Below are 14,692 nucleotides of genomic sequence, written 5' to 3'. Positions count from 1 at the left end.
ACTGTAGAGTATAGAGGAGTGTAACCCTACTATAGAGTATAGAGGAGTGTAACCCTACTGTAGAGTATAGAGGAGTGTAACCCTACTGTAGAGTATAGAGGAGTGTAACCCTACTGTAGAGTAGAGAGGAGTGTAACCCTACTGTAGAGTATAGAGTAGTGTATTCCTACTATAGAGTATAGAGGAGTGTAACCCTACTGTAGAGTATAGAGGAGTGTAACCCTACTGTAGAGAGGAGTGTAACCCTACTGTAGAGTTTAGAGGAGTGTAACCCTACTGTAGAGTAGAGAGGAGTGTAACCCTACTGTAGAGTATAGAGGAGTGTAACCCTACTGTAGAGAGGAGTGTAACCCTACTGTAGAGAGGAGTGTAACCCTACTGTAGAGTATAGAGGAGTGTAACCCTACTATAGAGTATAGAGGAGTGTAACCCTACTGTAGAGAGGAGTGTAACCCTACTGTAGAGTATAGAGGAGTGTAACCCTACTGTAGAGTATAGAGGAGTGTAACCCTACTGTAGAGAGGAGTGTAACCCTACTGTAGAGTATAGAGGAGTGTAATCCTACTGTAGAGTATAGAGGAGTGTAACCCTACTGTAGAGTATAGAGGAGTGTAACCCTACTGTAGAGAGGAGTGTAACCCTACTGTAGAGAGGAGTGTAACCCTACTGTAGAGTATAGAGGAGTGTAACCCTACTGTAGAGTATAGAGGAGAGTAACCCTACTGTAGAGTATAGAGGAGTGTAACCCTACTGTAGAGTATAGAGGAGTTTAACCCTACTGTAGAGTATAGAGGAGTGTAACCCTACTGTAGAGTATAGAGGAGTGTAATCCTACTGTAGAGTATAGAGGAGTGTAATCCTACTGTAGAGTATAGAGGAGTGTAACCCTACTGTAGAGTATAAAGCAGTGTAATCCTACTGTAGAGTATAGAGGAGTGTAACCCTACTGTAGAGAGGAGTGTAACCCTACTGTAGAGTATAGAGGAGTGTAACCCTACTGTAGAGAGGATAGTAACCTTACTGTAGAGTATAGTGGAGTGTAACCCTTCTGTAGAGTATAGAGGAGTGTAACCCTACTGTAGAGTATAGAGTAGTGTAACCCTACTGTAGAGAGGATAGTAACCTTACTGTAGAGTATAGTGGAGTGTAACCCTTTTGTAGAGTAGAGAGTAGTGTAACCCTACTGTAGAGTATAGAGGAGTGTAACCCTACTGTAGAGTATAGAGTAGTGTAACCCTACTGTAGAGAGGATAGTAACCTTACTGTAGAGTATAGTGGAGTGTAACCCTTCTGTAGAGTATAGAGGAGTGTAACCCTACTGTAGAGTATAGAGTAGTGTAACCCTATTGTAGAGAGGATAGTAACCTTACTGTAGAGTATAGAGGAGTGTAACCCTACTGTAGAGTATAGAGGAGTGTAACCCTACTGTAGAGTATAGAGGAGTGTAACCCTACTGTAGGATATAGAGGAGTGTAACCCTACTGTAGAGTATAGAGGAGTGTAACCCTATTGTAGAGTATAGAGGAGTGTAATCCTACTGTAGAGTATAGAACATTCTAGAATCCCAGAGTACAGGGCACTGAAGGCCGAATACAGACCATTCTAGAATCCCAGAATACAGGGCACTGCAGGCCACATACAGACCATTCTAGAATCCCAGAATACAAGGCACTGCAGGACACATACAGACCATTGTAGAATCCCAGAATACAGGGCACTGCAGGCCACATACAGACCATTCTAGAATCCCAGAATACAAGGCACTGCAGGCCACATATAGACCATTCTAGAATCCCAGAATACAGGGCACTGCAGACAACATACAGACCATTCTAGAATCCCAGAATACAGGGCACTGCAGGTCACATACAGACCATTCTAGAATCCCAGAATTCAGGGCACTGCAGGTCACATACAGACCATTCTAGAATCCCAGAATTCAGGGCACTGCAGGTCACATACAGACCATTCTAGAATCCCAGAATACAGGGCACTGCAGGCCACATACAGACCATTCTAGTATCCCAGAATACAGGGCACTGCAGGCCACATACAGACCATTCTAGAATCCCAGAATACAGGGCACTGCAGGCCACATACAGACCATTCTAGAATCCCAGAATACAGGGCACTGCAGGCCACTCACAGACCATTCTAGATTCCCAGAATACAGGGCACTGCAGGCCACATACAGACTATTCTAGAATCCCAGAATACAGGGCACTGCAGGCCACATACACACCATTCTAGAATCCCAGAATACAGGGCACTGCAGGTCACATACAGACCATTCTAGAATCCCAGAATTCAGGGCACTGCAGGTCACATACAGACCATTCTAGAATCCCAGAATTCAGGGCACTGCAGGTCACATACAGACCATTCTAGAATCCCAGAATTCAGGGCACTGCAGGTCACATACAGACCATTCTAGAATCCCAGAATTCAGGGCACTGCAGGCCACATACAGACCATTCTAGAATCCCAGAATTCAGGGCACTGCAGGCCACATACAGACCATTCTAGTGTTTCTATGTCAATGGCCCCTGTCCTAGCCTGGCACAGTTTGGAATGTGCTAACTCTCTCTCTTCTATTGATCAAAAAAATGTTTTAAATATATATTTAATTTAACCTTTATTTAACTAGGCAAGTCAGTTAAGAAAAAAATCTTATTTTACAATGATGGCCTACCCAAGCCAAACCTGGACGATGCAGGGCCATGGGACTCCCAATGGGATGGGACACCCAATCACGGCCGGTTGTGATACAGCCTGGAATCAAACCAGGGTCTGTAGTGATGCCTCTAGCACTGAGATTCAGTTCCTTAGCACCTGCAATCCCCAACCATTCACATAAGACTTCCCCCTCACATCCCAATGTCCCCCAGCCTACTCTCTCCCCATACCACCCCCTCACATCCCCCTCTCACCAACTCTCTCCCCATACCACCCCCTCACATCCCCCTCTCACCTAGTCTCTCCCCATACCACCCCCTCACATCCCCCTCTCACCAACTCTCTCCCCATACCACCCCCTCACATCCCCCTCTCACCTAGTCTCTCCCCATACCACCCCCTCACATCCCCCTCTCACCTAGTCTCTCCCCATACCACCCCCTCACATCCCCCTCTCACCTAGTCTCTCCCCATACCACCCCCTCACAACCCATTCACATGCAGGACTCGGACAGAACATCACTAAGGGCCTGTCCAGCTGCCATGCATGCTCAGCACTCTGGAGGCTGTCCCACATCCCAGCATGCACCCTAGGTTGTCAAAGACCGAGAGGAAGGCAGACAGTCAGGGCTGTGAGACTGCTCAGACAGAAATCAACTCTCCTCTTGGGAAATCCTGTACTTTTCTGCAGTGCTGGCTGCTGTTCTGCTGCTCTGACAGAATGACTAATTTTCTTCATTTTAGGACTCATGCATACATAAAGAAGATCTGCTGTCAGTACAGACTGCATTACCGACACGTTTTACCATATCTACAGTATGTATATTTTAAGATATATATAAATATTTTAGGATATCTATATGTATATTTGACACTCACTTATCTAGAGGGGAATATATTGATGGTGAAGAGGAAAATAGAGGGTTAGTGGTTGAGGAAGAAGAGAAGGAGAGTAAAGGGGAAGGACAGAAAGAAGGAAAGTAAATGAAAGGCTTGGTGGGTGAGGAAGAGGATAGATGGATGGAGGAGAAAGGAAGGACAGAAAGAAGGAAAGTAAATGAAAGGCTTGGTGGGTGAGGAAGAGGATAGATGGATGGAGGAGAAAGGAAGGACAGAAAGAAGGAAAGTAAATGAAAGGCTTGGTGGGTGAGGAAGAGGATAGATGGATGGAGGAGAAAGGAAGGACAGAAAGAAGGACAGTAAATGAAAGGCTTGGTGGGTGAGGAAGAGGATAGATGGATGGAGGAGAAAGGAAGGACAGAAAGAAGGAAAGTAAATGAAAGGCTTGGTGGGTGAGGAAGAGGATAGATGGATGGAGGAGAAAGGAAGGACAGAAAGAAGGATGATGGAAGAGGAGATAAAGGACAGTTAATTTGTCCTTAATTAGCCACATCTTTGAGGGGCTGGCTGAGACCTGTCCTCTTCTCCTTCTGTGTTCCTAGAGCAGGGTTCCCCAACTGGGCCCGCGGGTGGTTCTCCTGCTGCTGTGTCCCTAGAGCAGGGTTCCCCAACTGGGCCCGCGGGTGGTTCTCCTGCTGCTGTGTCCCTAGAGCAGGGTTCCCCAACTGGGCCCGCAGGTGGTTCTCCTGCTGCTGTGTCCCTAGAGCAGTGTCGTGTCTTTGGGGTACCATTAATCTGAAGACATGTTTATCAATTAACTCCCTGTAATTATTATCACGCGATTAAACTGATTAATCGTTTAATTGTAATTAACTAGGAGATCGGGGCACCAAGGAGAATATTCAGATTACAAAGCTATAATTTTCCTAATATAACTTTCCTGTACTATAATATTATATCCTATTATAGTATAGGCCGATTATCTTCTGGTTTAAATGGTGTATTTTGCCTCGAGTCCAGTCTCATTCCAAACGTCGTAAATTGTTGTATCTGCACGAACCCAGTCTTTACTAAAATCATCCATACATCAATTGTCTTAAAATCATTTATTTACTACACTAAGTAATTAACAGAAAACATACAAACAGTAATTATCGTCACAAAGGATTGGTATAGTAATGTGCCCTAATGGCTAACAGGCATGGCTGGTCTGTTAGACAATGGGTCATAAACGGTCAGCTGAGAAGTTACACAGAGTTCATTAATATTAACAATTGACAATTGAAGGCTCACTCATTCGGAACAATTGCAATCAATATATATTTACGCTCAGTGTGTAGTCGGGATCCTTGTTGGAGCGTCGTTCTGATGGAGAGTTCTCTCTCTCTCTCTCTCTCTCTCTCTCTCTCGGTTAGAATGGATCATTCATTAATGTCGTCATAGAATGGATGTTTCGTTGGTCTTCGCGTTCGATGATATAATTTACTTAGCTGCAAACTAATAATTAATATCAAAGACTTGTTCTTATTCTGTCGGTCTCGATAGTCTAAAAGTTAACCACGTGGTGTAGTTCACTTTCAGTAGAGGAATTGGATGGTAAAACCTACTGGCCATGGAGTGGAGGCCTGGTCTAAAGAAATGTAAATCAGGGTGGGTTTTATAGTGACCCTAGAACAGGCTTGTCAAATGACGCCTGGTCCTGTCTGTGTCCCCTTGGGGGCGTGCCGATGGCTGAGTGAAGCTTGGTACAGAAATCCAATTCTATCACATTAACATCAGTACATAGCATCTCAATGTATTACAAATAGCTTTATCCTTATTAATACATTTTATACAACCATTATGATGCAAGTCTCAAGCTGAGGCTATTATATAAACAGTTTTATGGTAATATGGCTATATTGTCTCTTCTGAGTATCACAAAATTGTACCAAGCGGACCAGTTCGTAGCTGGATTCTTCACCAATCTTCCATACCTTCTCCAGAACACAAATGTCGCTTGGCTCCCCAATTCTGTGAGTTGGAAGAATTTCCTGTGTCTCTCTATGGGCCATGTGGCCAGAGACTCTCCTGGAATTTTACCACTCCTTCACACAGGGACTGGGTGGGGGAAAGTAGGTTGGGGGATGGTGCAAAGGGGGGGAGGGGGTTAACTGTCCTCCCTGTACTCAAAGAGGCCAACGTCATGACAGCAGGGTTCCCCAACTGGGCCCGCGGGTGGTTCTCCTGCTGCTGGGTTCCTAGAGCAGGGTTCCCCAACTGGTCCAATTGGGCCCGCGGGTGATTTTATTTGGCCCCTTAAGTTTAGTGAGCAAAACAAAAGTAATGTCATTGTTGGACATAAAAGAGTAAAACCCAGGAAACACCGGGGCTTCATCACATCCTCATACTGTCACAGTTTAAGAGATGGAGACAGGTTTAGTATCACACCATCTGGTATATGTTTACTGTTTTTATTATTTTATCTTGACTACTTTTATTAAAGGCTTTTTAGTCTTTTTATGGGGCTCACCTTGGCTCTGGTATGAAAGGCTACAACTCAAACCTTGACATACAAGGTTCTGGGGAATGTTTATGGTCTTTGCTCTCTGTAAAATCCAACGATTCCAACCCATTTAGTTTCAGCTCAGCCTGACTGCATTTCCTGGTGATTTACCTTTTGGAAAGGAATGGGTTTGGCTCCATGAACCCAAGAGATCGTCTCCTTGGCTTTAATTATTTTGTCTTTTTTTTTGGTATTGGTAGAATTCTTTGCAGCTTCCATACTGTTACAGAAGTTCATTTCCTCAGGTTAGGTTGTGTCCTCGGAGCCCAGCTGTATTGATTCTGAGAGTATACCATATATTGACTGGTGAGTATTAACTAGCTGTATTGATTCTGAGAGTATACCATATATTGACTGGTGAGTATTAACCAGCTGTGTTGATTCTGAGAGTATACCATATATTGACTGGTGAGTATTAAGCAGCTGTATTGATTCTGAGAGTATACCATATATTGACTGGTGAGTATTAACCAGCTGTGTTGATTCTGAGAGTATACCATATATTGGCTGGTGAGTATTAACCAGCTGTGTTGATTCTGAGAGTATACCATATATTGACTGGTGAGTATTAACCAGCTGTGTTGATTCTGAGAGTATACCATATATTGACTGGTGAGTATTAACCAGCTGTATTGATTCTGAGAGTATACCATATATTGACTGGTGAGTATTAAGCAGCTGTATTGATTCTGAGAGTATACCATATATTGACTGGTGAGTATTAAGCAGCTGTATTGATTCTGAGAGTATACCATATATTGACTGGTGAGTATTAACCAGCTGTGTTGATTCTGAGAGTATACCATATATTGACTGGTGAGTATTAACCAGCTGTATTGATTCTGAGAGTATACCATATATTGACTGGTGAGTATTAACCAGCTGTATTGATTCTGAGAGTATACCATATATTGACTGGTGAGTATTAAGCAGCTGTATTGATTCTGAGAGTATACCATATATTGACTGGTGAGTATTAACCAGCTGTATTGATTCTGAGAGTATACCATATATTGACTGGTGAGTATTAACCAGCTGTATTGATTCTGAGAGTATACCATATATTGACTGGTGAGTATTAACCAGCTGTGTTGATTCTGAGAGTATACCATATATTGACTGGTGAGTATTAACCAGCTGTATTGATTCTGAGAGTATACCATATATTGACTGGTGAGTATTAACCAGCTGTGTTGATTCTGAGAGTATACCATATATTGACTGGTGAGTATTAACCAGCTGTGTTGATTCTGAGAGTATACCATATATTGATTGGTGAGTAGAGTTTCTAAATTCTGTCAACTTTCCCAACATTTCCAGGTTTTCTAGATATCCAGGCTGGAAGATTCCAGAAACAAAACAGGCGATCCAGAATCCTCCAACCAAGATTTCTGGAAAAACCTGACAGAGTTTTGCTACTTTACTGCACTAAGGAAAGGTGTGATTTTTCTGCCGCTAAATCACATGTTGACCACAAGGTGGCGCCACATACCACAACTAATAATACTTCATTTACACATCTCTTCACAAGGTTTCCCTTTAGTGGATGGTTTCATGCAGTGGATCTATACATTGTCATAAAGACCAGCTATGTGTGAGCAATTATCAAATCATTACTACTCGCATGGATGGGTAAGCCACATGTACTGAGTTAGTATGTGAAAAAGATGCAGAGAATCAAAAGAAGAAATCAAAGAATATTTCTGGTAATTCAATTGAGACCATAAACTCAGAGCCAGACAGACACAGCGCCAGACAAACAGACAGACTCACACAGCTTCAGACACACCAGACACACACAGACAGACTCACACAGCTTCAGACACACCAGACACACACAGACAGACTCACACAGCTTCAGACACACCAGACACACACAGACAGACTCACACAGCTTCAGACACACCAGACACACACAGACAGACTCACACAGTGCCACACTCAGACAGACTCACACAGTGCCAGACAGACAGACTCACACAGTGCCACACTCAGACAGACTCACACAGAGCCAGACACCACAGACACACAGTGCAGCGGAAATCAAACCCCCAGCGCAGCATACAGGAGAAAGCCTTTCTACTTTATTAAAGAGAAGCAGCTTTTTTCCAGAACGTGATCAGAAAATACAATACTGTTTTTTCATCATATTATTTTTATTGGGTTTTTCTTTTCCTATGAAATGCTGCTGTTGAAAACAGCCAAAGTGAAGTGCTTCAGTCCTCATCTTTCTCCAATCGCATCCCTCCAAAACTAGCATCACATGGGTAGGGGTGTTCTTATTGGCTGACTGAGAATGTATCTGGCCCTTGATTGTTTGTAATGGTTGTTGTTCTTCGTTGTTGAATTGAAAGTGTTCAGGGCGTGAGGCATGGTCCCCTGTCCTGACCAGTTACTGTGCTCCTCTATCCACCGGCTCCAGTACGGTTTTAATCCAGGTTATGTGTTATTGTTGACAGGCATGGTCCCCAGAACAGTCCTGTTTTATCCACGTCGTACGGTATCGCTCCGCTCCGTGCTCACCTCCTAAAAACGAGGTACAGCCGGGCGACAGTCTGTTTTTATTTACTTTTTAATCTTCTCCAAAATAGATGTCATATATATAATATATACACATCAAACATACATCTCTTTATTCATCTGTGATGCCTGTAAGCCCCCCCTCCTTTTATTACAAAATGGTAACAAAGACTTCAGTTGGTTCTTCTCCTCCTGTTCATCCCTGGAAGGAGGATGAGGCTCAGTGAATATGGACAGCTGGAGGTTGTCTGTCACTGATTGGTGGATCATTCTTGTAGGCAGAAAAGGGGCAGAGAAATGGTGGGTGGAAAGGGAACGAATGAGGGAATAAACAGGAGAAAAAAAATGTGTGTTTGAGAGTTAATGATATGTCCAAACTGAACGATTATGGGTCTCGTCTTCACATATTAACAAATCCACAAACATCTTTTGTGTTCTTTTATTACGAAATAGAGCTACAATATGAACATTGCATTTTCTCCTGGCCTCTTGTCTGTGTCAGTCTGTCAGTGGGTTTTCCACTCTGCTGGAGTAACATTGTGTTGAGGTATTATCTGCATGTCACCGTGTTCTTTCAACACTTCTGATGGATAATGACAGATCAACCTTGTTCTGTTACTGTCAGAGGGGGTGTGTGTGTGCATTATGATGTCATGGTGCTCCGTGACCAATGGGGAGGTCTAATGAATGAGGTGTAAACAAAAAGTTGTGAATGTTTTCAAAATGACAACCAACCAAAACAAAGAGAAAAGGTCAGGAAAAAGAGGAAAAGAAAAAAAATGATTAAAAAGGAGAAACCAGCGTCTGATTGGGCGGCACATCATTCAGTTCGGGGAAGAAGGACCTGCTCGGAGCCAAAATGGTAGCCGGGTTTCCCTCCATTTGGCCTAAAGTCAATTTGCCAGATGGTCGATCGTCGAGGAATAAAAAGCAGGATGCCTGAGCCAGCCACACCGGCATTGTCTGTCTGTAGGTCTGTCCGTCTGTCTGCTGTGAGTAACCAGGTCTAGGATCTCATGGTGGACTGGGTACGAGGGGAAGGAAGTCTCTCAGAAGGCTTGCTGAGCTGGGTTGTAGTTGAAGGTGGATGGCACGTGGGGTCTTTCTTCAAGCTTCTCGTATTCCAGATGAAACTCCTAGAAAAGAGAGGGAGGGGAGAAACAAGGATTTTAGGGACAGCAGTGGATAAGGGCAGTGTTCAGCAGAAGCAGTGGATAAGGGCAGTGTTCAGCAGAAGCAGCGGATAAGGGCAGTGTTCAGCAGAAGCAGCGGATAAGGGCAGTGTTCAGCAGAAGCAGCAGATAAGGGCAGTGTTCAGCAGAAGCAGTGGATAAGGGCAGTGTTCAGCAGAAGCAGTGGATAAGGGCAGTGTTCAGCAGAAGCAGTGGATAAGGGCAGTGTTCAGCAGAAGCAGTGGATAAGGGCAGTGTTCAGCAGAAGCAGTGGATAAGGGCAGTGTTCAGCAGAAGCAGCGGATAAGGGCAGTGTTCAGCAGAAGCAGCGGATAAGGGCAGTGTTCAGCAGAAGCAGCGGATAAGGGCAGTGTTCAGCAGAAGCAGCATTGTAAATACAGAACAGCTTCTCCTGTGGAGAAAATTGTACATATGATAGAACAATAGAAGCTTTCTATGGGGGGAAATCAGCAGGTTTACAAATCCTCTGGGAGTGAATGATCCCAGATGTCAAGGGTCCATGCTGGAAACACACATGTCCACAATTGCATGGCAAAGCACATCTATTCAAATACCAAACCACATACACTTTTGCAATTGGAAAAGCCGTTGTTAGCTTGCCTTGAAACCCCAAAAAACAGTATTTCTGATTTCTAGTTGTAACTACAACGCATTCAGAAAGTATTCAGACCCCTTCCTTTTTCCACATTGTTACATTACAGCCTTATTCTAAAATGGATGACATTGTTTTCTTTCTCATCAATCTACACACAATACCCCATAATGACATCACAATACCCCATAATGACATCACAATACCCCATAATGACATCACAATACACCATAATGACAAAGCGAAAACAGGTTAATTTTTTTGTTCAAATGTATTAAAGATAAAATAACTGAAATACCTTATTTACATTAGTATTCAGACCCTTTGCCATGAGACTTGAAATTGAACTCCAGTGCATCCTATTTCCATTGATCACCCTTGAGATATTTCTACAACTTGGGACATGATCTGGAAAGGCAAATACCGGTCTATATAAAGGTCCCACAGTTGACAGTGCATGTCAGAGCAAAAACCAAGCCATGAGATCTAAGGAATTGTCTGTAGAGCTCCAAGACAGGATTGTGTCGAGGCACAGATCTGGGGAAGGGTACCAGAAAACGTCTGCAGCATTGAAGGTCCCCAAGAACACAGTGGACTCCATCATTGTTAAATGGAAGAAGTTTGGAACCACCTAGACTCCTCCTAGAGCTGTCTGCCAGGACAAACTGACCAATCAGGGGAGAAGGGCCTTGGTCAGGGAGGTGGCCAAGAACCCGAGAAGAATGGGAGAAACTCCTGAAATACAGGTGTGCCAAACTTACCCATGAAAACTCACGCCTGTAGTCGCTGCCAAAGGTGCTTCAACAAAGTACTGAGTAAAGGGTCTGAATACTTATATAAATGTTATATTTCAGTTTTTTAATTTTTTATTATACATTTGCAAAAAGTTCTAAACGGTTTTTGCTTTTCATTATGGGGTTGAGTGTGTAGAAAAAAACAATTGAATACATTTTATAATAAGGCTGTAACAAAGAAATGTGGAAAAAGTCAAGGTCTGAATACTTTCTGAATGCATTGTAACTACGGTAACAGTCCTCAAGCCTTTGTTCTTCACCTTGGCTACTTTCCTCCAGTTAAGACAATCAAAGAAGTAGTAGGTGCCTCTCTCATAGGCGTTGGTCTTCAGAGTGGGCTCCATGCCCGGCGCCCGCGTGATCCACACCCGCTCCTCCTTGTGGTACCGCCAGTCCCGGTTGAAGCTGAGGTTACAGGTCACAGGTCATACAGGTTAAGGGTCAAATGTTAGTGCACAGCATTGTATACGGTAGTAACATTTGCTTATAAGACTTGAAGGACAAACTACATTAAGTAGAAGTAGAGGTGGCAGAAGGGGACCTGACTACATAGAGGTGGCAGAAGGGGGACCTGACTACATAGAGGTGGCAGAAGGGGGGACCTGACTACATAGAGGTGGCAGAAGGGGGGACCTGACTACATAGAGGTGGCAGAAGGGGGATGACTACATAGAGGTGGCAGAAGGGGACCTGACTACATAGAGGTGGCAGAAGGGGACCTGACTACATAGAGGTGGCAGAAGGGGAGTGACTACATAGAGGTGGCAGAAGGGGGGACCTGACTACATAGAGGTGGCAGAAGGGGGGACCTGACTACATAGAGGTGGCAGAAGGGGACCTGACTACATAGAGGTGGCAGAAGGGGACCTGACTACATAGGAGGTGGCAGAAGGGGGGACCTGACTACATAGAGGTGGCAGAAGGGGGGACCTGACTACATAGAGGTGGCAGAAGGGGGGACCTGACTACATAGAGGTGGCAGAAGGGGGGACCTGACTACATAGAGGTGGCAAAAGGGGGGACCTGACTACATAGAGGTGGCAGAAGGGGGCCTGACTACATAGAGGTGGCAGAAGGGGGATGACTACATAGAGGTGGCAGAAGGGGACCTGACTACATAGAGGTGGCAGAAGGGGGGCCTGACTACATAGAGGTGGCAGAAGGGGGGCCTGACTACATAGAGGTGGCAGAAGGGGAGTGACTACATAGAGGTGGCAGAAGGGGAGTGACTACATAGAGGTGGCAGAAGGGGAGTGACTACATAGAGGTGGCAGAAGGGGGGCCTGACTACATAGAGGTGGCAGAAGGGGGGCCTGACTACATAGAGGTGGCAGAAGGGGGCCCTGACTACATAGAGGTGGCAGAAGGGGGCCCTGACTACATAGAGGTGGCAGAAGGGGGGCCTGACTACATAGAGGTGGCAGAAGGGGGGCCTGACTACATAGAGGTGGCAGAAGGGGGGCCTGACTACATAGAGGTGGCAGAAGGGGGCCCTGACTACATAGAGGTGGCAGAAGGGGGCCCTGACTACATAGAGGTGGCAGAAGGGGACCTGACTACATAGAGGTGGCAGAAGAGGACCTGACTACATAGAGGTGGCAGAAGGGGGCCTGACTACATAGAGGTGGCAGAAGGGGGGCCTGACTACATAGAGGTGGCAGAAGGGGTCTGACTACAGAGGTATTTTCTGCTTCATGTTACATGTCAGTACCACTAAAACCCAGAGGAGGGCGCTTGTTGACAAGAAGACTACATAGAGGTGGCAGAAGGGGAGTGACTACATAGAGGTGGCAGAAGGGGGGCCTGACTACATAGAGGTGGCAGAAGGGGGGCCTGACTACATAGAGGTGGCAGAAGGGGGGCCTGACTACATAGAGGTGGCAGAAGGGGGCCTGACTACATAGAGGTGGCAGAAGGGGCCGACTACATAGAGGTGGCAGAAGGGGCCGACTACATAGAGGTGGCAGAAGGGGGACCAGACTACATAGAGGTGGCAGAAGGGGGACCAGACTACATAGAGGTGGCAGAAGGGGCCTGACTACATAGAGGTGGCAGAAGGGGAGTGACTACATAGAGGTGGCAGAAGGGGCCTGACTACATAGAGGTGGCAGAAGGGGCCTGACTACATAGAGGTGGCAGAAGGGGCCGACTACATAGAGGTGGCAGAAGGGGACTGACTACATAGAGGTGGCAGAAGGGGACTGACTACATAGAGGTGGCAGAAGGGGACCTGACTACATAGAGGTGGCAGAAGGGGACCTGACTACATAGAGGTGGCAGAAGGGGACCTGACTACATAGAGGTGGCAGAAGGGGAGTGACTACATAGAGGTGGCAGAAGGGGGACCAGAATACATAGAGGTGGCAGAAGGGGAGTGACTACATAGAGGTGGCAGAAGGGGGACCAGACTACATAGAGGTGGCAGAAGGGGAGTGACTACATAGAGGTGGCAGAAGGGGACTGACTACATAGAAGTGGCAGAAGGGGAGTGACTACATAGAAGTGGCAGAAGGGGAGTGACTACATAGAAGTGGCAGAAGGGGGACCAGACTACATAGAGGTGGCAGAAGGGGAGTGACTACATAGAGGTGGCAGAAGGGGGACCAGACTACATAGAGGTGGCAGAAGGGGAGTGACTACATAGAGGTGGCAGAAGGGGGACCAGACTACATAGAGGTGGCAGAAGGGGAGTGACTACATAGAGGTGGCAGAAGGGGGACCAGACTACATAGAGGTGGCAGAAGGGGAGTGACTACATAGAGGTGGCAGAAGGGGAGTGACTACATAGAGGTGGCAGAAGGGGAGTGACTACATAGAGGTGGCAGAAGGGGGACCAGACTACATAGAGGTGGCAGAAGGGGAGTGACTACATAGAGGTGGCAGAAGGGGACTGACTACATAGAGGTGGCAGAAGGGGACTGACTACATAGAGGTGGCAGAAGGGGAGTGACTACATAGAGGTGGCAGAAGGGGGACCAGACTACATAGAGGTGGCAGAAGGGGAGTGACTACATAGAGGTGGCAGAAGGGGGGCCTGACTACATAGAGGTGGCAGAAGGGGACTGACTACATAGAGGTGGCAGAAGGGGACTGACTACATAGAGGTGGCAGAAGGGGTATGACTACATAGAGGTGGCAGAAGGGGGACCAGACTACATAGAGGTGGCAGAAGGGGAGTGACTACATAGAGGTGGCAGAAGGGGGACCAGACTACATAGAGGTGGCAGAAGGGGAGTGACTACATAGAGGTGGCAGAAGGGGGACCAGACTACATAGAGGTGGCAGAAGGGGAGTGACTACATAGAGGTGGCAGAAGGGGGACCAGACTACATAGAGGTGGCAGAAGGGGACTGACTACATAGAAGTGGCAGAAGGGGGACCAGACTACATAGACGTGGCAGAAGGGGAGTGACTACATAGAGGTGGCAGAAGGGGTCTGACCACAGAGGTATTTTCTGCTTCATGTTACATGTCAGTACCACTAAAACCCAGAGGAGGGCGCTTGTTGACAAGAAAAGGTGAGTAAAACAAA

At 45.9% G+C, this 14,692-nt stretch overlaps 1 protein-coding gene across 1 annotated transcript in view; it reads right to left on the bottom strand.

Moving 5' to 3' along the window:
- Positions 1-8,123: 8,123 nt before the first annotated feature.
- Positions 8,124-14,692, bottom strand: part of LOC106593594 (CCR4-NOT transcription complex subunit 2-like) — a 77,150-nt gene continuing 70,581 nt past the window's right edge. Inside the window, exons 14-15 of the mRNA XM_082977994.1 lie at positions 11,421-11,565; positions 8,124-9,717 (exon numbers count right to left, since the gene is read on the bottom strand). Coding sequence (XP_082834120.1) covers positions 9,631-9,717; positions 11,421-11,565 — 232 coding nt within the window. The 3' untranslated portion in view covers positions 8,124-9,630. The remainder of the gene's footprint in view (positions 9,718-11,420; positions 11,566-14,692) is intronic.

This window comes from Salmo salar, chromosome 07 (assembly GCF_965601325.2).
Source record: "Salmo salar chromosome 07, fSalSal1, whole genome shotgun sequence".
In the NCBI taxonomy this organism is placed as follows: Eukaryota; Metazoa; Chordata; class Actinopteri; order Salmoniformes; family Salmonidae; genus Salmo; species Salmo salar.
This window is presented reverse-complemented; position numbering and strand designations above follow the sequence as displayed.